The 25064-nt window shown below is 37.7% G+C and overlaps 1 protein-coding gene and 1 long non-coding RNA gene across 2 annotated transcripts in view; one reads left to right on the top strand and one right to left on the bottom strand.

Annotated features, from left to right (window-relative positions):
- LOC129037898 (protein eyes shut homolog) overlaps nucleotides 1-25064 on the top strand; it is a 518317-nt gene that overhangs the window by 409706 nt on the left and 83547 nt on the right. The window contains exon 8 of the mRNA XM_063666297.1: nucleotides 16313-16495. Within this exon, the coding sequence (XP_063522367.1) occupies nucleotides 16313-16495 (183 nt within the window). The remainder of the gene's footprint in view (nucleotides 1-16312; nucleotides 16496-25064) is intronic.
- On the bottom strand, nucleotides 23-15534 carry LOC134739731 (uncharacterized). Its single transcript, XR_010126726.1, has 2 exons — nucleotides 15295-15534; nucleotides 23-1456 (listed from the first exon to the last, which is right to left on the bottom strand). It is a non-coding gene; the product is annotated as an uncharacterized LOC134739731 (long non-coding RNA).

The following is a 25064-nucleotide window of genomic DNA, read 5'->3' as shown; positions in this document are numbered from 1 at the left end:
TAGAAAAGAAGACACAAATCTATTTTTGTTGGTTGTATAATTTTAATGAGAAAAATTTGTACGAGACAAAAAATAAAAATCAGTAGCTTTTCTTCTTAATAGCACAGCTGTATGTAAACATAAAACAACTTTACTTTGTCTTCCATTCTCCCTTTAAATTTGTTCAATGGTGTTAATTATCCTTTTTTCCCTCAAATGAAAGTTCAGACATGGTCATTCCTGGATCACAAAATATCAGTTCCACTTAGTAATTCAGTTTTCCATTTTTATATGATAGGCAAATCTATCTGCATTAAATTTCATGCTTTCATGTGGCCAGGTGTGGTGGCTCATGCCTGTAATTCCAGCAATTTGGGAGGCCAAGGCTGGCAGACATCTGAAGTCAGGAGTTCATTACCAGCCTGGCCAACATAGTGAAACCTGTTTCTACTAAAAATATAAAAATTAGCTGGGCATGGTGGTGCACGGCTGTAATTCCAGCTACTCGGGAGGCGGAGGCAGGAGAATCATTTGAACCCGAGAAGAGGTTGCAGTGAGCCAAGACCGCACCACTGCACTCCAGCCTGGGCAACAGAGCAAGACTCAGTCTCAAAAAATAAAAATAAAAAACTTCATGCTTTTTCCTTCCGCATTTGGGAGTGATTTAGCTAGAAAATTTCAAGGGAAACAGAAAACTGAAATTCTTTCTCCCCTGTTTTGCTACCTACAGCACATGTCCCTTCAGCATGGAGTTCAGGGACAGGAAAGGACAGGAGATTTCTTTCTTCACTGAGATGATTGAGTTGATTTAGCTTCACTGCTCTCTGGGTTTGGCATTCAGTCATCCATCCTTGTCTTGTGGAACAGTTTCACGGATGCTTTGGAGACCCCATGGCTGGAATTCTTCCACTTGCAATTTTCTTTACTTTGCGAAAAGGCATATATATTCCAGCTGGTTGTTTGCTCCTTCCCCAACCTCTGGCATCTCATAGCATCTTCAGCTTTCCCTGCTGAGTGATCTTTGTCTCTTAAGGTGGTTCATTTGGTCAGAACTTAAGAAAACACGCTATCTTTGTCCTACAGCTGAGCCACATCAGATTCCAGGCAGCATGCTCACATCCTTTCCCTGACAGCCTCTGGAGTGCTGAACAATTCCAGTCAAGAAGCAGCCTGTCATTGGCTTTCTCCTTCATTGCAGCCAATTAATCTCCCACCTGTTAGACTTTCCAGGCAGAAGTCAGTACATTACGTCCCCTTTCCTCAAACTTCAGGGATACATATTAAGCTCTCCAAGTTGTGTTTCTAAAACCCTTCCCTCTTGATTTGAGGTGAAAGGGTGAGGGCTATAAGCCTTTTATCCTCTCAATAAGGGTGAGGAATTCAAGAGTCACCAGCTGGTTTTCAGTCTCCCGCTTTATAAATCCCTCACTTTGATGTGTTGTTTCTACTTTCTTTGTGCTTTACTTTCAAGCCCAACCTAGAATTAGAAATAAGAAATTTTTCAGTCACAATTTTAACCAAAAAAAAAAAAAAAAAACCTACAAAACACTTTGAATACATTTGATGAGAAAGGTGCAAGACTTCTATGTAGAAAATTATAAAACTTTAATAACATTATATATGAATGGCTTACAAAACTTTGCCATGCTAGCAGATGAGAAGATATAATTCATAATTTTCTGAAATTATATTATTTATGAATTACATGAGAAAATTGCTATTTTAATACATAATTTCATAACATTTCAAAGCTTTTGAGTCTGATCTAGAATAATACATATAACAACAACCCATCAATACCTAGTGAAAATGTAAAAAATAAATAAATGTGAAAGGGAACTGTCCTTGCCTGGCCTTGCCTTGCTAGGTATCAGAACATACGTTAAACTACTATCATCGTTATCAGTGTGGTACTGGCATAGTAAGATACAAATAGATCAACAGGAAGAAGGGAAAATTAAGCAAAAGACCCCAGCATATATGAGAATACAATTGATGACAAAATTGCTGTTTTATTCAGTTGTGAGGTACGGTTTTAATTAATAGATGAAACTGGCACAATTTATTCTCCACAGGAAGAAAACAAAATTAAGCTTCTTTTATATTATGTATTAAAATAAAACCTGGGATTATTAGAGACTTAAAGATAAAACATGAATCAGTGAATATCTCAGGACCAAATCTAAGATTTTGGAATAGCCTAGAGATGAAGGAATAATTCTTAACCAAGATAGAAAATTCTGGAGCTGTAAAAGAAAATATTTGGACAATTTTTTAAAAACTTTTGAATTGCAAAGGATTTCACATCTAAAGTCAGTAGAAAAACAATAGATTTGAAGAAACTATTTGTGAGGTGACAAAGGATTAACTTAATATTCAAAGAGCTCTTTAGTATTGTCAAAATAAAGATAAATTCAAAGAAAAATAAGCAAAGCATATGAACAGACATCTCACTGAAGGGTACACAGATGGCCAACAAGTAAAAGGTGCTCAAACTCACTAGTAATCAGGGAAATACAATTAAAGTAATAACTGGACAAACCACCCTCATCAGACTGTCAAAAATTAGAAAGAGCAATGATATTTATTACTGGAGGGAATTCAAGATGATTATATGCACTTTTTTATGGAAACATGAATTGTAATTTTAGAATGCAATCTGACAGCATGTGGAAATGGCTGTGATGCAAGAATTAGAGGCCATGCAAGGCCTCAATGTGAACTTTCCCTTAAGAAGTATTACTTCAGAATTGTCACTGTTGAATCCTCATTTCCCCATGGCTACAAACAACCCGGACCCCTGATATAATCCCAGGGATGAAAGGGGGACTAGTCAGCCTAGCGGTAGGTTGATTATATCATGGGATTGGCAGGAATTTGTCCTTATTCTCCTGATTACTTGTTCTGGATTTGGATTTTCTTTCCCTACCATTCATGGTTCTTCCACCATTTCTTTTGAGGGACTTCAACAATACAGTGTGTCATTATGGTATCCTGCACCATATTACTTCTAAGCAACAGGCTTCACAATGAAAGAAATAAGGCAAGGAGAGATACTGAACTTATGAAATTTATCACCCAAAAGTGGTTGGCCTTATAAAATAGCAATATAGTATATTAAAGACACTGTGGCAGCATCAGCTGGGCCACCTTTCAGGGTAACGGCACCATTCTGAAAGATGTCATGTATGCTGTGAAACTTTAACTGACACATGGTGCTATATCTTCCACAATCATACTACACAGATTCAGAAACCAAGGGGGAGCAGAAGAGCAGTCTGTCTCGTGATCATCCCTAAAGACCCACTCACAATTTTTCCTCTCTCTGTGACTCTGAGCTCCACTCATTCAGAGGCTTTTGGCACCCAAAAGGGAAAAGCTCTCAAGAGACATAGCCATAGTCCTATTGAATCAGAATTTACATCATCCACCTCCGTTTCCAGCTTCCATGAAACCACACAAACAGGTACGAAGGGGCTTGGAGGTGTTGCCCTGAGTGACTGATCACAATAGGCACAGAAAGGAGAGTCACGCATTCATTTATTCATTCAACGAAGAGAGGCTCCTATGGGCAGGCACCGTTCCAAGTGCTTAGGACGCAGCAGAGAACAAAAATGACAAAATCCTGCCTTCATGGACCTTACATTTCAGTGAGGTGGGGAGACAGTCTAGTGATTTGTGAGAAGGTAGATTATAAGTGCTGTGGAAAAACAAAAACAAAAATGCTGAGATGAAAAAGAGAAGAAATCCCTGGGAGGGGATCAGGGTGTTTTTATAAGATTTCAAGATATTTTTGGATGGAAGGAAACAACTCACTTGGATAGATGAATGGCAGAACTTTTTGTTACTTACAGCTTCAAATGGGAGAAGACTGCCATAGGGCCACACAGAGGTTTCCCTTGGAAAGGGCTTTTGTGTGGCAAGTCAGGTGGAGTTAGTTAGGTTTTGAGGGCTCTCTGTAGATTGGCTAATTTGAATAATTCTGAGGGCTCCAAGGTGTGTCCCTAGTTGTCTGGCGCCTGGCCCAGGGCAATTAGGACACAGGTGTGTGGTGGCCTGGACTGTGAGAGTCCAGGGAAATGACTAGCCTCCAACCAGGGCCCCAGACTGGGTTTAAGACAGCATTTCTTAAAAAACCTTACCACACAGAGGAAGGTTGGAAGTAAATAGAGTGTACAGGATAGGACAAGGTAGGCCTCAGGGAGAAGGAGAAGGGTGGGATTGAAAAAACACTGAAGGTGAGAGAATTAGCCAGCAGGTGAAAAAGTGTTCTGGTAAAACCCAGGTAACCCTCTCAGTCAACGAAGCTGTGAATATGGATGAGGAAAAAAAAATTACATCTTTCTGTGAACTCCAACAGAAACTTAATGTATTCTTAACTATGAAAATCAGCATAAAATCACAGTTGTATTATCAGCACCTGCAACTTTGTCACCAAGAGAAATCAGATCCCTTTTTATCAAATGACAGTTGTTATATACTGTATTAAAATATGCTTGTGCCCCCTCAATGTGAAATTGCTGTAGTTATTATACCTGCTCCTAGATTTTGCTATTTAAATACATTATGAAAGGACTATACTGTTTCCTTCATGACAAAACATTTGTTATAATTTATTAATTGTATTTCAAAAAGGTAGATTTGTTTTATAATCTTATGTATTTTACTATATGAATTTAAAAACATTCTGAGGAGGGTTCCCACTAGCTTCCCTACACTGCTATAGAGGTCCATGACATGCATACATGCACAGGCACACATGCACACACACAGTGAGAAGCCTGCCTTGGAGTAGCGCCTCACACATCCAGTGGTAAGAGTTAATGGAGGCCTCGTGAAGCTCCTGACCACAGGCCCACCATGGCCTGGCCTCTCAGGAATGATGACTTGCATCACCACACCAGATAAAGAATCCAACCAGCTGCAGGGCAGGCGGCAAGCAAGGAGGACACAGAAGAAAGAATTTAAATTTGCTTCCCCTACGTGAAAGGAGAGAGCATCCAAGGAAGAAAGTTATAATATGAAAAGTGGCCTTATGACCACTTCCAGCAATCTGGAGTTTAGCCCCAGGGCTTCCTGGTGAACGCCAGTCATTTGCAGGTTTGCTCTGAGATCCATTTCTCACCCTGTACAAACTACATTTTCTCCTGCGAAGGCAAGGTCCTGTCAGGAGACAGGAGAGTGGGGGGAAGAGAAGCTAGAGAATTTCTCCCCTCTCCCCTCCACTAGTAGCTGCATCCACTATTGGTTCCAGCTGCCACTTAACAGGTCTCCAAGCTACCCATGGTCCCATGTCCTGATAAGCAGCCCCCATTACCAGGCCCAGCTCCTGCCAGGAGGTTGCAGCTCTTGGGCTTTTGTAGCACTGTCTTCCCTTTGTTCTTTCAGCCATAAGAGGTAGCAGCTGCTTTCAGCTGTTCAGTTGTTGCTATCCTCTAGGTGGCCTCACCATCCCCTGTTTGCTCTCCCTTCATAATTAGCTCCCTGTATCAAGTCTTTCCTTTTGACTGTCTTTTGTGGATGCTGATAAGCAAAAATCACAATAGTAGCATTACCTTTGATTTTGTCACCAAGAAAAATCACAGATACTTCCATATCACATTACAGCTGTCATATGCTCTCTGGTTTCTGTAAAGTATTTGAGTTCAGTAACTGAAATTTAGTCTATATCAGGACAGGATCACAACATAAACATGAGAACAAATGGCCATTATGCAGAGATTCCTTCTGTACTTGGAACAAAATGCAATAAAAGAAAAGACTTTAAGAAGTCTCCAATTGGAAAAGAAGGGTGACACTTTTTTTGATTGTTGCATTATGTTAAAAGGAAGTTATTTGAAAATGCAAGTATAAGAAGGATGCACATTGGCACTCAGCAACCAAAGGTCTGTGGGAAACATTTATTGGGTATTACATTTGTTTCAGTTTTGGATTTTGGCCACGTAGCACGTGAACTTCCTTCTTATTTACATACATATACTTGCCTTAGGATAGGCCAATGAGATACTCTCCCCAAGATTTGCACCCTGAAGAAGTGGTCCAAAGAGAGAGAGTAATATTTAGAAATTATTTGTAGCTGAGGTAGCTGCACAGCTGTCTCCAGTCATAGAAATACCAGCGGCTGCATCCTGAAATAGCTGTTCACACAATGTGAACTTGGCTGTATTTGAGCTACCTATGTTCCTTTGTTTTTGCCTACTTTCCCTGCTAGTTCTCCAGCCCTCCCACTGACTATGAGGTAATCTGTCTCCTTTCCTGCTTAAGATGATCAGGGTTAGTTTATATTGCCAGTAACCAAGAAACCTAATTGGTACAGTTTTATTCCAAGTATTTCATGCTATAGCAAATAAAATACTTCACTATGTTTTCTGATTGTTGTTTGCATACTTTAACTCTTAATTATCTTTTTTAGTTCATCTTTTGTAGTTCTATAATATTCCATTATAGTTTGAGATAGGCACCTGCTCACTATTAGTACACAAAATCTTGGGGCTATTAGATATAACAAGATCCTTTCCAATTAAAAACAATACTCAATATATGTTATACCTTGTGAATCATGTATGATATTTTTATTTTGTTAGTATTACTTCGAATAATCTCTTATACCATATTAATATGAAATCTTTTTATATGCTTTCGAAACATCATGTGGTGTTGTGGCCCCAGAAATGAGTTAGTATTTTGCAAGATGCCACTGCCTTTTTCTAATACTTCAACAGCTAAACCGCAGTTGTCTTAAAATTATAGTTTTCCCTATAGTATCCCTGGTTAAGATTTTTTTTTTCTCTCATGATTAGAGTACATACTGCTTTTTGATAAATCATCCTTATTAGATTTTTGCTTTTTCTAATCTGCTTTTATACAATATCAAAAACAAAAATAAAAATTATTGTCAATGACCTGTATATTTGTGTATGCATGTGTGTGCATGTGTCTCCAAACGTTCAAGCACTTAGAAACCTTTAAGGACATATTGATCTTTTTAACCACTGTTTTTTATTTATTATCTATGCATATTAGAAAACAATTGAGCTTCTATTAAAATTTATTTGCTGATAAATTCATTGGTATATTGGTATATACTGAATATCAATTAAATGCTTGACACTGCAAAGTAGTTAATATGTGTTTACATTTCTATTAAATATAGAAGGAGGAATATGAGTTCTACAGAATTTTATGCATCTATGGCCAGGACTTGGGAGGAAAGTAAAGTGGTAGAAAGTCAATTTGTGAGGAGTGCCAACTTTAATAATGTAATATTTTAATAATTACATAAAATACCTGCCAGTGGCCTTTAATTGGCCAATATCATGAGTATCCCAACCATCATAGTGAGGTAGGTAACATAGAGCACAGGCTTTAGAGTCAGATGAACAGGGGTTCAGATCCTGACCCTGTCATTTCTTAGCTCTGTGACTTAACATCTCTGAGCCTCAATTTCTTCATCTATAAGATAGGAATAGAGGTAGAAGAACATCTCACTGGTGTTCTGTGATAAATAAAGTAATTTAGATAGGGCATCTAGCAGCTGGGACATAATAGATACGATAATTGCTATTTTTAATATTTTAGAATATACAATAGTGCATCTAAACAGCCATATCTTGAAACATGATATAGTAACAAACTAAAAGAATGTATCCACTGAACTTGAGTGATAACCCACTCCAACCTCAATGTTTCTTAATTTCTGAACTAAATATTCATGAGCATGAAGAAATTCATGAGTTAGAAATGAGAAAATTATTCAAAACACATCAGTTCCAGAATATCCTGTGTGTGTAATACCTAGGAATCTTATCACGATAAACTACTAACCAAGGGAATGTAATCCAGTATAAACCTGCACAGCTTATGTAATGTGAATTATAGAGGATGTGAAAATTTTACCATTCTCAAAGCTTATGCCATGAACTGTAATGTAATGCAGATACTATGATTATGATTTGAACCTATATGTTTCAGGGATTTTTTTCCCCTTTTCTGACATTTTGTGATACTATAGAACATCCTACCAGTACCTAGTTACTTTGAAAAGCCAGAAGATGGCACTAATTTCTGCATCTAAAAAGAATGCTTCAGATTCTAGCATGTAATATTTCTTTTGCTGGTGGATATTATAATGCTCTACATTTTCAACAGTTTTTCTATCTTAATGTAAAATTGTTTGTTGTTAGCTTTTTCTTGATGATTGGATAAAGAAGTTAGAATGGTAGGAATTAAATATCTATATAGAATGTGTGAATAATTTATTATAAGCAGGAATTGGCAACCAACCAATCATATTTATTTCATGTTTATACCTGTGGGTGAATTCGATATTATATATCCATTTGAATAGAGAGCTTGATTTTATTCATGTATTGGGTATCTCTGTCTTGGTTCAGAAGGAAAAGGTAAGTGTATGTTTTCTGTGCAGGCTACCATCACCTATAACTGTTGGCAATATCTCAGGACATATTTATTTCTATTCCCTTTAAAAGATAATCACATTTGTAGGTTGCCATTTTTATTTCTAAATGATAATGCTGAACAGTGTGAAAGTGTATTCCACAAGGAGTTTGTTCAACAACAAAAAACAGAAACAACAAAGACAATGACCATGTACATAGTTTGATAACCTAATTGCATTTCAGCAGGATATTGAGCTAAATCTGGTGCTATATTACTAAGAAGTTAAGAACAAAGACAGAGGAAAGATGTGTATACTCAGTGCTAGGAAGGAAAACTGGAGAGGCAAGCAATGATCTTGTATTTTTGCAAATTTATCCATCTGCCTAAGGGTAGATTAATTTTCCTGGCACAGTTAAATGTGTATTTCAAGATACGCTACACTGCTGAACACCATGCTTGGAAAACCGGCATTCTGGAGTCTTTCAAAATCAGCAGTTTCCAAGGGAAAATCTATCTACCATCTGCTTGCTTCATTAAAATACATAATAGAGAAGGAAGAACTGAATTGGATTTTCACTAGCTCAGCGCTCCCTGGTGTCCACTCTGCTGAGGTTATACACAGCAGCCTATATAGAAAACAGAATCCAAGTAAAAATCACCCACAGGTTTTTGTCTTTTGTATCTGTTTAAAAACAGAGCAATGAACTCCAAAAAATTATATATTTAGACCAAACAATCTATCTTAAAAAAACACTTAAAAGTTTCAAGTAATTTTTGATGCACTTAAGAAAATTTTTTCAACACCACATGTAAAATTTTAAGCATGATCATAAAGGTATCATACAGATATTTTGTCAGGTAAAAGGCAAAATATTCTGTCAAAAACTATCAATTGTCCCAAGAAACCTAGTCAGTATTTTTAGCTCACAAATTAGACATTATTTTCAAATATTAAATGGAAACTAATGTTTATAAGACAAAATTTATAAAATTATAGTTATAGTTATACAACTTAATTATTAAAAACAACAATTTGGGCCAGGCCCGGTGGCTCATGCCTGTAATCCCAGCACTTTGGGAGGCCAAGGCGGGCAAATCGCTCAAGCTCAAGAGTTCAAGACCAGCCTGGGCAACATGGTGAAACCCCATCTCTACAAAAAAATACAAAAGTTAGCCAGGCATGGTGGTGGATGCCTGTAGTCCCAGCTACTTGGGAGGCTGAGGTGAGAGGATTGTTTGATTCCAGGAGATGGAGGTTGCAGTGAGCCAAGATTACACCACTGCACTCCAGTCTGAGTGACAGAATGAGACCCTGCCTCAAAATAAAAAAATAAAAAATAAACTGATTTGTCAGGTTAAGGGTCCCTATGCCTTGATTTTCAGTATGTATTATATTATCTGAACTTTTACCCACACTAGAATTAAGATTCCATATTATTGCGAAAACTTCGTAAAATTTTTTAGAGGAAAGGACTTAGTACAAAAAACAAATTCAAACAAGCAATGATTAGCATTGGTGATAGTGTAGAAATCCACTTCACAACTTCATCCAGTAGCTCCATAAGTGCAGAATAGTCACTTAAGAACAGAGTTGTGAAGATACTAAACACTAACAGCAGAGATATACTATCATAATATATATTACTATGTCCTTAACACTACTTTAACCTTTTACATGTATTCAACCATTTGATAAATATGTATCTTATACCCAATTAGACCATGAAGGACAGGCAAGCTCTCTGCCCTAGTGGAATCTGCAATCTGAGTGGGGAGAAAAAATAATAAAAAGTAAACAAATAAATAACATATAATGGAATTGGGCCATGTAAATAAAGCAGGTTAAGAGACTAGAGAGTACGGGGTTGGGCGGGGCAGGGCACAAGGAGTTAATACTTTAATAGGGTGGTCAGGAAAGGCCCTGTGAAGAGAGAACACCTGAGCGAGTCTTGAAGGAAGTGAGGGAGCAGGCCATGCAGCTTTTGGGGAAAATGTGATTCAGGCACTGGGAACAGGAGCAGAAGCCTTGAACTGGGAGTGTGTTAGGTTTGCTTGAGAAAGATGAAGAAGTTAGCATGGCTGCAGCAGAATGAGAAAGAAGAAATGAGTATAAAATAAATCTGGAGATTAGGAGATTTAGGCTATGTTCAGAGTTTTTATTTTATTTCAAACTTCAATGGAAAATACTGGAGAAACTTTGACACGCAATTTATATTTAAAAGACCACTTTGGCTACAATATGGAAAAGAGATTGTAAAGTGATAAAGGTAGCAACAGGGAGACCAGTTAAGAAGCAAATATTATAGCTTGGGCTAGAAAGAACAGTGCATTGAACTTTGATGGTATTAACAGATGCAGTGAAAAGCAGCAGTGTAATTTGGGATATATTTTGAAGTTGAAGTTAACATATTCGTCAGTTTGTCAGTTGAGGTAGCAGAGAAAGATACAATTTAAGGATGATGCCTAGTTTTGCTCTGAGCAAAGAAAGGGAAGACTGGGAAACAGATTTGATTGCAAAGGAAGGGAAGGGATTGGGGTTGGGGGAAAGATTACAAATAGCGGAATAAAGAGTTTTGCTTTGTGTATGATCAGTTTGCAATTCTTATCAGACATACAAATATATGTTCATTATTTAGTAGTTGGTTGGATATATGAATCTGGAGCTCTGGAAAAAAGCAGGGATAGAGACTCTGTTTACTCAGGACTCATCCACCTGTAAATGGTACTCATGATCAAATACAGAATGATGGTAGATGGAGATAACTGGAAGAAAAGGAGAATGAGCAGCAGTCATTAAGGTAGGAAAAAATACCAGGACAGTGCAGTGGTCGTGGAGACCAAGTAAAGAAAGCATTTCAAGAGAAAAGAAATAATCAACCTTGTCAGTTGCTTCTGAGACACTGAATAAGATAAAAACAGAGAATTGACATTTAGTTTAGAAAGACTGTGGTCACTAATGATCTTAACATACAAAAGTTCAAAGAAAAGATAGAGAAGATAGCCTGACTGGAATAAAATCGAGCATGAATGGTAATAAAGTTTTGAAAGAGTCAATACAGACAACTCTTTAGAAGTCCCTTGCTAGTATGGTGAGCAGAGAAACATGCAGTAGCTAGAGGAGAATGTGGAGTGGAGGGAAGCTCTTTATTTATGATGGGGACAGTCTAGCATATTTCATGTTAAAGGGAATGCTGCAGTAGAGAAGAATAATTCGGTAACTCCTGGGAGGCAGGACAGAATATCTGAAATGATGCCCTTGAGCAAACGAGAAGGGGTGGATGAAATATCCGGGCAGAGTTAGCCTTGTCAGCAAAGGGAAGGCAAAGCATATGGATAAAAATTAAAGATTTGCGGGTGGGAGAATTTGACAGTGAAAGCATCAGGTAGTTCTCTGTTGATGGGCTTATTTTTCTCAGCAAAATAAAAAGCAAGATTAATTGATGAGAGACAATAAATATTAGATGTTTGAGGAGAGAGGAAGCATTAAATAGCCATTTTAGAGGCTGGGAAAGTGACTTGACTGGAAATATGTAGTAGGATTGCTGGTCTGGTGGAAGAGGTTTGCCCACTCGAATTGTATGGTTAGCTCGAGTGTGTTTCCTTCAGCCATGGGCTTTTCTCATTCTTCACAGATGTTAGGTACTCTCACATTCTCATTTTATGAACGAAGAAACTAAAACAGAAAAGTGAAATAACTTGCCCAAGTTTACACAGAAAGTAAAAACATCCAGAATCAAGCCTGAGCTGGCCAGCCCCAGCTGCCTCCCTCCATCACTACGCCATAGAGTAGCTCATGTTTTACTACCAGCCGGTGGGCTTCAGAATGCATCACTGCAGAGTTGAAGAAAGGTGTTCTGAAATCTGAACTATTTATAGTCTTCTTTCCACATTCCAATAGCTCATCTTAGCCACTTCTGTGCATTGTGCATAAAACTTTAATAATTCAGATTAAAAGACTAACCGCAGGTTTTTTTTTGGTGGGGGGGGTTGTTTGTTTGTTTTTGTCTTTTTTTTTTTTTTTTTTTTTTTGAGATGGAATCTCGCTCTGCATCCCAGGCTGGAGTGCAGTGGCACGATCTCGGCTCACTGCAACCTCCGTCTCGCGGATTCAAGTGATTTTCCTGCCTCAGCCTCCCGAGTAGCTGGGACTACAGGCGCGTGCCACCACACTCGGCTAATTTTCTTTTTCTTTCTTCTTTTTCTTTTTTTTTTTTTTTTTAAGTAGAGGCGGGGTTTCACGGTGTTAGCCAGTACGGTCTGGATCTCCTGACCTCATGATCCACCCGCCTCGGCCTCCCAAAGTGCTGGGATTACAGGCTTGAGCCACCATGCCCGGCCACAGCAAAATATTTTTAAAAGGAAAAAATAGTTACATTAAAAACAATAATGCCTTATTTCTCTGCCATATTGGGAATGAGAAAAATTTGCCTTAGTAAATGATTAGAAAATAGAATTTTATACCCTTTCTGTGATAACTTTTGCTAAGAAGTGTTTTATAGGCACAACATTCTAAAAAGATTATACATTGAGCCTATAATATAGCACTATAACATAAAAGAAAATATCACAATATTCCCTCTTTACTCAAGGCTCTTAGAATTTTTAATGCCCCTAGATGATGTCTGGATACCTTTTGACTGTGCCTGAAATGATCCCAGAGCATTAGTGATTTTGCTTTCTTCTTCTACACACTAAACAATTTATTTTAGTTTAAATTCCAGCATCTCCCTTTTTTTCTCATGTTTCCAATTCATTCATGTAACTTTAGAAGAACTGACCAAAAAATGCATGACTTTACACATGGTATCTGTGAGGCAACTAGGGACTGCAAAAATTAAAAAAAATATACATTTAATAGCCCAAAAATAGTCCCATTACAATCTGTTCAATTTCCTGATTAGATGATGACTGATCCTCCCAGAAGGCTGATCTGGGAATTTATGCAGTAGAGTAACCAAATTAACCAAATGTTACCTGGTGGAAGACGGAAAAGGGCTTAAAGTATTGAAAAGAATGATTTGTAAGGTTGAAAGTCTTCTTTCTCCTAGTCTGAGTCCCTCATGTTCTTCTGCCTAATTCAGAGTTATAGAGACAGTGTGGGTGAAGACATAGAAGCCTCTTAGTGATGGATTATATTATCTTTGACCCCTTCTCCTGATTCCTATTGCTCCCCATAAAGGCTCTACCTTTTTATAGGTTCAAAGTTACCAAAAGAAAAAGCCCCTTGAAGTAAGTCACAACTAACGGTTTAGAGGAAGAACTTACCTATCAAAACATGCTTGGATCTCTCTGCATTGCCATTCAATAGAAATAGAATGCGAGCTGCCTATGTAATTTTGTTTTCTAGTAGCGACATTTTTCAAAGTAAAAAGAAACAGGTGAAATTTATTTTAGTAATACATTTTATTTAACCCAGTGTTTAATGGATATGGGAATGTTATTAATAATATATTTTACATTCTTTGTTTCATACTGAGCCCTTCCCACACAGGCCTAGCCACAATTCAAATGCTCAACAGCTGCAGGTACCACTAGACTAAGAAATGCTGAGCATTTGACAGATCCATTCCTATGGGTCATGGTTATCATCAGGCTTCATTATTATTCTCAAACTTCAAAAGTACTTATTTTTGATAGTATAAAATTATATCATGAAATTGCACTGATAACATATTTCTATTAGCTGTTTAAATATCACACCATTGCCTTAATGAGTTACCCATAAATTGCCTTACATTTAGACTTCTGCATAAGCTTAATTCATTGTTAGATTTCTTGATATCAAAGTTCTTATTTTCATCCTTGACCAAAGTTTGGTCCTCCAGCTCTCTGTCCAATCTATGATTCACACTTCATCAACAGAGTAATATTTCTAAAAATCAACTTTGATCATTGCCCAACTACTTTAGGATAATAAAGAAAATATATAGTTCTTCATGATTTGACCACTGTCTATCTTGTTTCATTTCCTTCCACTCTCACTTTTATTCTTCATTCTAAAATTTGCAGACTTCATAAGTTCCCTGAGTATGACATGCTGTTTTGGTCTTCACACCCTAGAACACACTGTTTCTTCTGCCTGAAAGTTCTTATACCAGGCCTCAACTTTCAGTCCAGTTCAGCTGAATAAATTTATTGACTTCACACTAATTCCTTGAGTGACTAGTGCTTTTTTATCTTTGTGTCACCAGCATCTAGCACAGGGTCTGACAGTAAAATACTATATATATGAGACACGTATTTGTCAATCTAGCCTAAATGTAACCTTTAGGTAGACTCAGTTGTAAATTATTAACAGGAAGAAATATTAAAAGCAATAGATAGTCATTCCTTTTCTATTTTAGTATTAAATTTAACTGAATTCTATTTTCATAGTTTTTAATGCTAACATTGAATGATGGTCAGTATTTTTATTCTGTTTCAACTCCAGTACATTTCATTTCTCTCAATCACCCTCCCCATAGTACTACTGAAAGTGATATACCTGATGTGATATACCTGAGAGTGTTATTATCTCAGGGACACAAATTATAAAGTTTTCATTAGATTAAAAAATAAGTATAAGAAGCAGTATGTCTCAAAAGTCCCTACTTCACATTCTGGTGAGTTTTGAGAAAATTACATTTAACCTATGCCACACATCCGAGGGAATAAACTGATAAGATTTTAATAAAATATCAAAACAAAGTATTCAGCTTCACACAAATATCTTAGTTTAATAGTCATAATAAACTGATAAGATTTTAATAAAATATCAAAACAAAGTATTCAGCTTATTCACACAAATATCTTAGTTTAATAGTCATATAAAACAAAGATATACAAGCCTTTGATAATAAGCATCATTTTTCCTAAATTATTTGCTGTATACACAATTATAAACAGACATAAGCAGCTCTTTTAAGCGTTACATACCAGAGTGAGGATATTTCTTAAGGCTTGTAAAAATTCTAGTTTTACAGCTTCCCTGGAGTTCCAACATCTCTTGAGAAGGAAACAACATAAGCTCTTATTTCCTCAACCAAGCTCTCCCCAACCAATAAAAATAGATCCTAGGAACATCCCTTAATCTGGTGACATCATCCATAAAAGACAGGAATGGGGTGTCAGAATCCCCTTTCTATTTTCTGTTGTCCTCTTTGGGTAAGAAGATTTAAAAAACCAGTGGAGACTTATGAAGGAAACAGTAGAATGAAAGAGAAGAGTTTGATACAAGAAGCACCCCTCAGTTAAATTCTATTTTGTTCACACTGGCCCTTGAACTTCATCTAATTTTACCATTTCCTGTTTTTAATAAATCTCCCTACACTTTCACACCTATTGAATTCCATGCTTTTATTACTTAACAAGCATCTCAGCAAAGAAATAATGAACATTTCTTTTAGACCATTATTTTTACTTAAAGAAAAGCTCTGGTCACTCACCAATGATGATGGAAAACTGACCAATTTCCTTCCTATTTCTTGACTTTCCTAGCCCTGACCTGGGGCTTTGGCTCATATAAGGGTGCAGGATTAGAAAAGCACAGTTTGTTCAAAGCTGTGAGCTCCTCTCTAAGTCATATCCAGGCTTTGGATGCCAAATCATGTCTACGAGGCACCTGAGCAAATACTTTGGCTGCCAGTAATCTTTTCTATTTCTAAAATTAAGTTTCAAAATATAGGGTTTGCTTTTTAAGTAAATTATCCATAATGTAGAAAGAGTATGCTAGTGAAATGGTTATATAGAAGATCTCAAAACACTGCACTTCCTTTGTTCTGGTTTTGAAATTTCCTGTTGAGTCACTTAGTTACTCAATGCTGAAGGGCACTAAAGTATAATTAATGTAATAGTAAACAGACTATCTGGCCAGATGCATCAGCAAAACGTAACCCTCACTTTACAAATACATGTACAGGTTTATTTTAACTGTTTGGTTTGGGTTTTTTCACAGCTATTAATATTACTCAGCCGAGGTTCAGTGGCACAGATGCCTTTGGATACACCTCATTCCTGGCTTATTCACGGATCTCAGACATCAGCTTCCATTATGAATTCCACCTGAAGTTTCAGCTGGCAAACAACCACTCAGCACTGCAAAATAACTTGATATTTTTTACCGGACAGAAAGGCCATGGTAAGATTAACTGAACTCTCTAGGACTTGCCTTGCTCCTTTAAGAATACTTTAGAGATTCCTCAGGGACACTCTAATTGGCTGTGGTAAAAAAAAGACATTTGCCTAGATGCAGCCTCCTCCTGTTTTCTGCCTTGAGCACGTTCCCTATATATAGTCCAAAGTATTTAGCAGTTCCCTGATCCTTTCTGAAGCTCTACATCAAGACTACTGTATTAGTCAGTTTTCATGCTGCTGTAAAGAACTGCCAGAGACTGGGTAATTTACAAAGGAAAGAAGTTTAATTGACTCACTGTTCAGCATGGCTGGGGAGGCCTCAGGAAACTTACAATCATGGTGGAAGGGGATAAAGGAAGCAGAGTACTTTCTTCACAAGGCAGCAGGAAGATGTGCCTGGTAAAGGGGAGAATTGCTCCTTATAAAACCATCAGATCTCCTGAGAACTCACTCACTATCACGAGAACGCATGAGGAAAACCACCCCCATGATTTAATTACCTCCACCTGGTCGCTCCCTTGACACCTGGGGATTATGGGGATTACAATTCAAGATGAGGTTTGCGTGGGAACACAAAACCTAACCATATCAGCTACCTTTCATAATCAAAAGAAAAAATTCCTACAGGCAAACTTGAGGACAGGGAAGGTGACCAAGTCACATGGGAAGTAAGTTTATTGATTTGTCCTTTCCTCTGTTTCTTTCTGTTTCTATGTCTGAAGAGAGAAGGGAAATTCTCATTTTTCCATGTGTTATAAAATGGAAATGGTTGTTGCCCTCAAAGAAAACCATTCCAAATTAAAGGAGCAAGAAATTAAGAAAGTACTCAGCCTGTAACAAAGTACTCCAGTGCCCTGGAATTGGTGGGAAATCAACTTATAACTTAAATTTGTCTCTCTTAAGTAAAAACTAGTTATGCATGTGCTAAGTCAAGGAAAATTACCTATGTTTTACTTTTAAGTCTGCAATCAACAGTTAAGCAATTAATCACCTAACTTCTCTGAGTTCAGTGTTTTCATCTGTGAGATCAACATATTGTAACAGAAAAAGACCTTTCTCTCAGCTGTCAGTGGTTCTACTGTGCTAGGGTAAATAACATATTCTGTTTTTTTCAAATCAGTGACTGTCTCTTAATACCAAACACTCTTTTCTGTATTAGCATATGTCTGAAAGGAGCCTACACCCCAAATGAAATATGGTATTTCAGACTCCCACCATGTCTGCTAGGATGGGGTACTCTATCATGTAAAGTACTATTCATTCTACCTCCAAAATTTGTTTGAATCTCTTCCCCTTCCCTATGCTGAAACCTCATGACCTCCCTACTGACCTCCCTACTGATTTCCTGCCTGCAATTAATTCTCCACATTGTAATAAGAGTTAGCCTCTTAAAAGGTTTATTAGATCATGTCTGAACCTTGTTTAAAACCCATCTGTGGCTTTTTACTGCACTTAGAATGCAATCCAAACCTCCTTATCATGTTCTCACAGGGCCTTCAGGATCAGATCCCAGTCTGCATCTCTGAACACAACCAGGCCACTCTCACTATCTCTGTGCTCTTCTCCTACAGCTCTTCTTCCAGTGCCTTAACCACCAAGTGCTTTCCTGTCTCAGAGGTTTGGTGCATGCTTTTTCCTCAGCCTTGACAGGAAATAGCTATCATAGCGGTCAAGGGAGCAGGCTCCAGAGACTGGTGATGTGGACATGAATCAATCTCCACCATGTGCAAATTATGTGTCAAGTTACTTAATGTCTTTGTGCCTCTATTTTCTAACCTATCAAATGAGTATAGTAACAGTGTATTTCCTTACAGTGTTGTGAGGAATAACGAACTTAATACATGGGAAGCTCTTAAAATATTGTTGGACTCGGCCAGGCGCGGTGGCTCACGCCTGTAATCCCAGCACTTTGGGAGGCCAAGGTGGGTGGATCACCTGAGGTCAGGAGTTTGAGAGCAGCCTGACCAACATGGAGAAACCCTGTCTCTACTAAAAATACAAAATTAGCTGGGCGTGGTGGTGCACACCTGTAATCCTAGCTACTTGGGAGGCTGAGGCAGGAGAATCGCTTGAACCCAGGAGGCAGAGGTTGCAGTGAGCCGAGATCGCACCATTGCACTCCAGCCTGGGCAACAAGAGCGAAACTCCGTCTCAAAAAAAAGAAAAAGAAAAAAAAAATCATTGTACTCAATAAACATGGTAGTGTGTCTTTTCTCAAAAGGGCCTTCTGTAGCCACCTTCACCAAAGTAAGTCTTGTCCCACCCCATCCAAGTTATTCTCTACCTCAGCTTCTTATTTACTTCCTTCATTGCCATTACTTTAATTTAGTATCCTTTTATTTATTTTTAATATAGTTGTTTCTTGTCTGTTTTCACTAACAGAATGGGAGCTTTATATAGAAAGAGATCAAGTCAGCCCTGTTCAACTTTATACCATAATCAGTATTTAATGAATGAATAAAATAACCACAATAAGAACAAATAATTGCATGAGATACAAATCCACAACAGAGCTTCACGAGGATTCCTAAAGAGTGGTCATTCTTAGGGATTCTCAGTTCAAATGCTATGTCCTCTATTAGTATTTCCCCAGCGGTTCCCCTCCTCGCAACTCTTCCATCAATTCCCCTTCGTCTGAGCATGGACAGCCTGTTCTGCATTAGGATGTGGAGCCTTTGTTACAGGCTTTGGCTGGCTGCAAAGTTCTAAATTTCTCTTCTCACTTATAGAAATGGTGAGTTATCACTGTATCACCCACAAAGCCTCTCTCCAATGGTTTTAATAAATATCTGTGAATGTGCCCACTATAGCGCAGGAAGGGAAATAAAGAAATCCTACTCCTAACCCTTTACTCTGCACACCACTTATCATATATTTATCAATTAAATTCTTCTCATTTGAAAAAAAAAAAAAAAGCCTGGCAAATGAAAACTTCAAATGAGTATTACAGACCCTAGATCTGTCTTGTTTCAAAACAGATATTCTAAATCCTGATAGAGTCAAACAGGGAGAACCCAAGCAAAAGACAAACACCTAGACCATGATACCGAAATACTGCCACCAAAACCCTTTAGTACTCATCTACCAAATTCTCCTTCAAAATCTTTAACACACACATAAAAAATATAAAGCAATGTTTTAGCCACCTCATTTCTAAATTGTGAAATCTTACATGTGACGTTTTCTAGTCCTCTCTAGTATTTTGCTTTGTATGCAAAGGAATTACTGCTAATTCTACATTTGCATTTATAGGTTTATTGCATGGTTAAATAAAGGTTAGATAACAGATTGATAAACTGTGAAGTTCATTTTCTAAAAACTGAAAATGAGAGCTCTAAAACATACAGTTGCACATTGCACCACATGAGGGAGCAAGAAGACCAGCTAAAAAATACAAATAGCACTAAAGAGCTTTTTCTTTAAATGGACACAATAATTATACATATTTATGGGGTATAATGTGATGTTTCAATACATGTATATATTGTGTAATGATTTAAGACAGAGTTTCTCCAAATAAGAGCTCTTCACACATATATTAAAATAACATGAATGTGCTTGTTAAAACTCTAGTTCCCAGGCCTTCTTGAATCAAAAATTAGAATAAAATAAAATAAAATTTTATCAAGAATCTTAGGTTCTTTTTATGCAACTAATATTTGTTTTTTTTTTTTTAATTTTACTTTAAGTTCTGGGATGCATGTGCAGAACATGCAGGTTTGTTACATAGGTATACATGTGCCATGGTAGTTTGCTGCATCTATCAATCCGTCATCTAGGTTTTAAGCCCTGCATGCATTAGGTATTTGTCCTAATGCTCTCCCTCCTCTTCCCCTCCTTATGCAAGTAATATTTGAAGGCAACTACTGAAAACCTCCAGAAGCCAACTAAATTAGACCACATGCAAGTATGGACTAAGGTATGTAATTATTGGCCATAATACCATATGTAGGGATTATTCATCAATTTATATAGAATAAAGCTATGAATTAAAGAAGTATGTCTTTTAAAACATATCATTATTATTAACCATACAATTTACAATTATCTATTCTTAGAAGAAATGACCCAAGTCAATGTTATTATAGTAGTACGTATGCATTTAGATGTTATTGCTTAATAATATTGATCTCTAACCTACATATTGGTTGTTACTACAAAAGTCACCATACCATATGCTGCCTTTATCTTCCTCAGGTGAAGAGATGCACAAAGTCCCAGTGTTTATAAGATAACTTGAGTAAGCCAACCTCTAATTTCTGATATGTCCATATAAAAAGCAAGGGGACAACACTGATGATAGTCTTCTCTGAGTCTTTCAAAGCTGAACACTCATTTTGCAAATACTGCCACCAAATACTGCCACCACCATTGAACTCTCTGGAAATATCCTGTCAAACACTTCATCTTGAAAATGTCCCTTTGACTTATGATTTTTACCTAACCTAATCCTCTTCCTATGCTTCTGCAGTCATATTTGGTGTTTCCTTCATTAGCTCCTCTTCCTTTTCTGCCCTCCACTCTCTTGTAATGTACATCTTAGAGACTGGCTCTTCTAGAATCCACCCTATATATCCCACAGTAGTCCACAGATGAATACATGACTTCCCCTCCTGTATCCCTTTTGTTGATAACTGTTCTAAACATTCCGCTTCAGCCAGAAACCCAGGAATCATCTCAATTTTTCCCTTTCATTCATTTGGACAAATATTGGTTGGGCACCTAGATAAGGCCTTCTTTTAGGTGCTGGGGAAGCAGTTATTAACAAGACAGATGAGGTCCTGGTCTCTCTCCATTTCATCCCCCATGTTCTATGAAACTCTGAGGTCTGTCCATTTTTCCTCCCAGTTACTTTGTTTTTTTCTCCTTCTTTCTATCCTCATTGCTCCTGGCTTCTCTGTCACACACTATTGCAATAGCAATAGCCTCATTTCTAGTCTCTCTGCTCAGTCATGTCCTTCTTCCCTCTATTCTCCTCTTTGTTACAAGGGATGGTTCTAACATACAAGTCCAAACATTTCTTAGCTAATCAATATGTTTCATCATAGCATACCACCTAAGCTCCTCTGCATAATATACAAAGACACTTATCAAGCCCCTACCCATTTGCACAATCTCCTTTTGTTTCATTCCGCCCCATACTTGGCAATATTAGCACATGTGTACATCCTGTGTCATGTGACTGTGTCCGCCGCTTCTATGCAGGCTTGTTCCACCTTCCTGAGCCACCCATGCTTCATAGGCATGCCTCCAAAACACTGCCCTTTAAGCCTCAACTCAAAAGATCATTCTTCTTTAGAGTCTTTAACTCTTCCAGAAATTTTTGTTTGTATTTTGAGACGGAGTGTCGCTCTGTCACCCAGGCTGGAGTTCAGTGGCACGATCTTGGCTTACTGCAACCTCCATCTGCCGGATTCAAGTGATTCTCCTGCCTCAGCCTTCTGAATAGCTGGGATTACAGGCGCCCACCACCATGCCCAGCTAGGTTTTTTTGTATTTTTAATAGAAACGCGGTTTCATCATGTTGGTCAGGCTGGTCATGAACTCCTGACCTCAGGTGATCCACCCACCTCAGCCGCCCAAAGTGCTGGGATTACAGGCGTGAGCCACTCAGCGCCCAGCCTCTTCCAGAAAAATGTAACAATTAATCTCACTGCAGTTCATTGGTAACAATTCTCATATCTTTTAAAAACTATCTGGATATCTTGCAAACCAGAACCACTACTTTCCTTTTATATCAATAGTGGCTGTCACATATAAATATTCAACAGTTTTTTAAAGAATGAATATAAAAATGCATGGTCCCTGATGTAGTAAAACTTACAATCAATTTAGAAAAGCAAAACAGGTACTTAAAGTTTTGCTAATTAACAACACTAAACCAGGAACCATTTCTGGCACACACAACCTCTATCACAATGTCTAATACATATCTGGAATATAAATAGCACTGAATGCAAAGATGTACGTAAGTGATAGAAAACGTGGAAGTCAGAAAGTAGAAATCTCATCCAGTGAGAACCATCAGAGAACAGAACACATCCTCCAATATGTTTCTCATCCTTCCCTTTCACTTTGAGCAATCCTCCACAATTAGTGCTACAGCAGCCCTGCTGATATTTGCTGTTCCATTCTCCCCCGCCCAGGCTCAGCTGCTCGACTCCAACAGTGCATAAACAACCAGTTCATGCTACCTGAGATCCATCACTCTCATTCAGTCCACCTCTTGCCTGGAATGCCTCTTGCCTGGAATGCCTGCCCTAGTCCTCTTTACCTCTCCCAGTACCTACTCATTCATGTAATGTTCTCTGACAAACTTGGATCTCTTATATTCTACCTACACAAAGCCTACATAGCACTTGTGGTTTTATCCCATAATTTGGTATCTAATTAAATACTGTTTTGTCATTTACAATCACTGCTTTGAATTATATGAAGGTACCATTTTCATAAATCAAAGCATTAGAATAGCAGCAATTTCATAATCTTAATCTTGTCCCTCAACAAGATTAATCATAAATTCTTTCCATTTCTTTTGGATTCCCAGCTGCATCATTCCTGTGCTGGATAGTTGGTGAAAAATCAATAATTACATGTTTATTGATTATTTCACTAACTGAAAGTCTCTCTGTGGACAGAGGCTATCCTAGTTAGCTAATAATTCTGTGTAGGCATTGATTTGGATTGTAGTGAAGAAGTTAGGATCTAAATGAAGGGGGAGGGGAAACATGTAGCACTGTTTGAATCATTGAAATATAAGTTAAAATCTCAACTGTAGTTTGTATTAAAATTATATAATACAGTAATAAAAAAATTTTAGGAGCTGGGCACAGTGGCTCACGCCTGTAATCCCAGCACTTTGGGAGGCCAAGGCGGGTGGATCACCCGAGGTCAGGAGTTCAAGACCACCCTGGCCAACATGGCAAGACCCTGTCTCTACTAATAATACAAAAATTAGCTGGGCATGGTGGCAGGCAGCTGTAATCCCAGCTACTCAGGAGGCTGAGGCAGGAGAATCACTTGAACCTGGGAGGTGGAGGTTGCGGTGAGCTGAGATCGTGCCATTGCACTCCAGCTGGGTGACAAGAGTGAAACTGTCTCAAAAAAAACAGAAATATATATATATATATATATATATATATACACATATGCATATATATATTTTAGAAGAAATATATTTGACTTCCTGGAAATTTGATCTGTGCACTTAAGCACTTTATGCACATAGCTTTCTGTCAGTCACCAGCATGTAGATCTTCTATGCTGTGGTAATTATGAAAGGTTGCCTCATATTTTCTGCCAAATAATTTCTTGTTTGCTTCAAGCCCTTAGTTATAAACTGTAACAGAAATAAGAGTGCATAAATATAGCTTGATTATTTTTCTGTGGAAAAGTGAAATGAATGTCACCCTACAGAACAGAAAAAGAAAATTGAAGCGGTGAGTGTCACAGAAGCAATCAGCTCAGCCTGTTCTTCAGAGAGCCCTGGTAGGGATCAGGCAGAAGGAAGATGCCTGATGAATGAGAGTAGGCTGTGGCCAATTCCCTAATGTAACACATAGTTCAATTGCACAGCACTGAGGTATTTTATAAACAAAACTGACAGTGTATGCCCATATTCAATTTTTTATAACAGAAAAATGCTCATTATTTTATTCTGTAATCACACCAGGAAGACTAGAAATCATGAGAATTTTCTTCCTGAGAACCTCAAATTATCAAGTCTTGGTTTTCATGGAATCAAATATCCTGTACTATAATGTCAAAATTGTCTGTTTTAAATTATTTGAGTCTTTTAAAATAGTTTAAAAAGAAGTTAAGCTATTCACTTTCCCGACTGACTGAGAAACATAAAAATTGTCACATGTGACTAGTATTCAAACAGGGTTAGAAATGACAAAGATATATAGATACTTGCAAATCTTCCCCCATCTTTTTTCAAATGTATTTCTGAAGAGGGAATATACATTTAAGGATGGTTCAAAGTGGGTAACCTTGATTTCACAGGGGAACATCCAGAGAACAAAAAGAGAAGGGGCCAAGTGCAAATCAATCAACTACAAGCCCACATTTTCAAGTTCGTTCTATACTTGCAGTAAGCCCATGTGGTTTCATCTTGTGGAAATTTAAGTTTACCCACAAACTGGTGCTTACATCCCTTATTTTCACAGTCTCATCTCTGACAGCAAGACAGATACAGATTTGCCACTTTTTCTAGTCTCACCTCCTTTTGCTCAAGAGATATAAAAATGTGGGCCATATGTAGCCCCAAGAAATGCGTTTTATCACATTTTCATATTCTCTGAGCACAGCACTGGATTTGTTGTTCCTATCAACCCTTCCACACTGTCTGTTCACTAGCACAGATGGAAGTCAGGACACCACATTAATCTGGCCACAAAAAGAGCCAGTCTACATTGCCTACATTTTAATGGTTTTAATCCCATGAGGTAGACACTATATTGTATCCATTGTGCTCAATGGCTAATGATGAAACATCATTGTCATGGCTGTACATGGTTCTAATGCTCTCAAAACTCTAGAATATCCATACCTGAACAGTCACATCAACA

This window comes from Pongo pygmaeus, chromosome 5, assembly GCF_028885625.2.
Source record: "Pongo pygmaeus isolate AG05252 chromosome 5, NHGRI_mPonPyg2-v2.0_pri, whole genome shotgun sequence".
NCBI lineage: Eukaryota > Metazoa > Chordata > Mammalia > Primates > Hominidae > Pongo > Pongo pygmaeus.
Note: the sequence above shows the minus strand (reverse complement) of the source record. Positions and strands in the feature narration are given on the sequence as shown.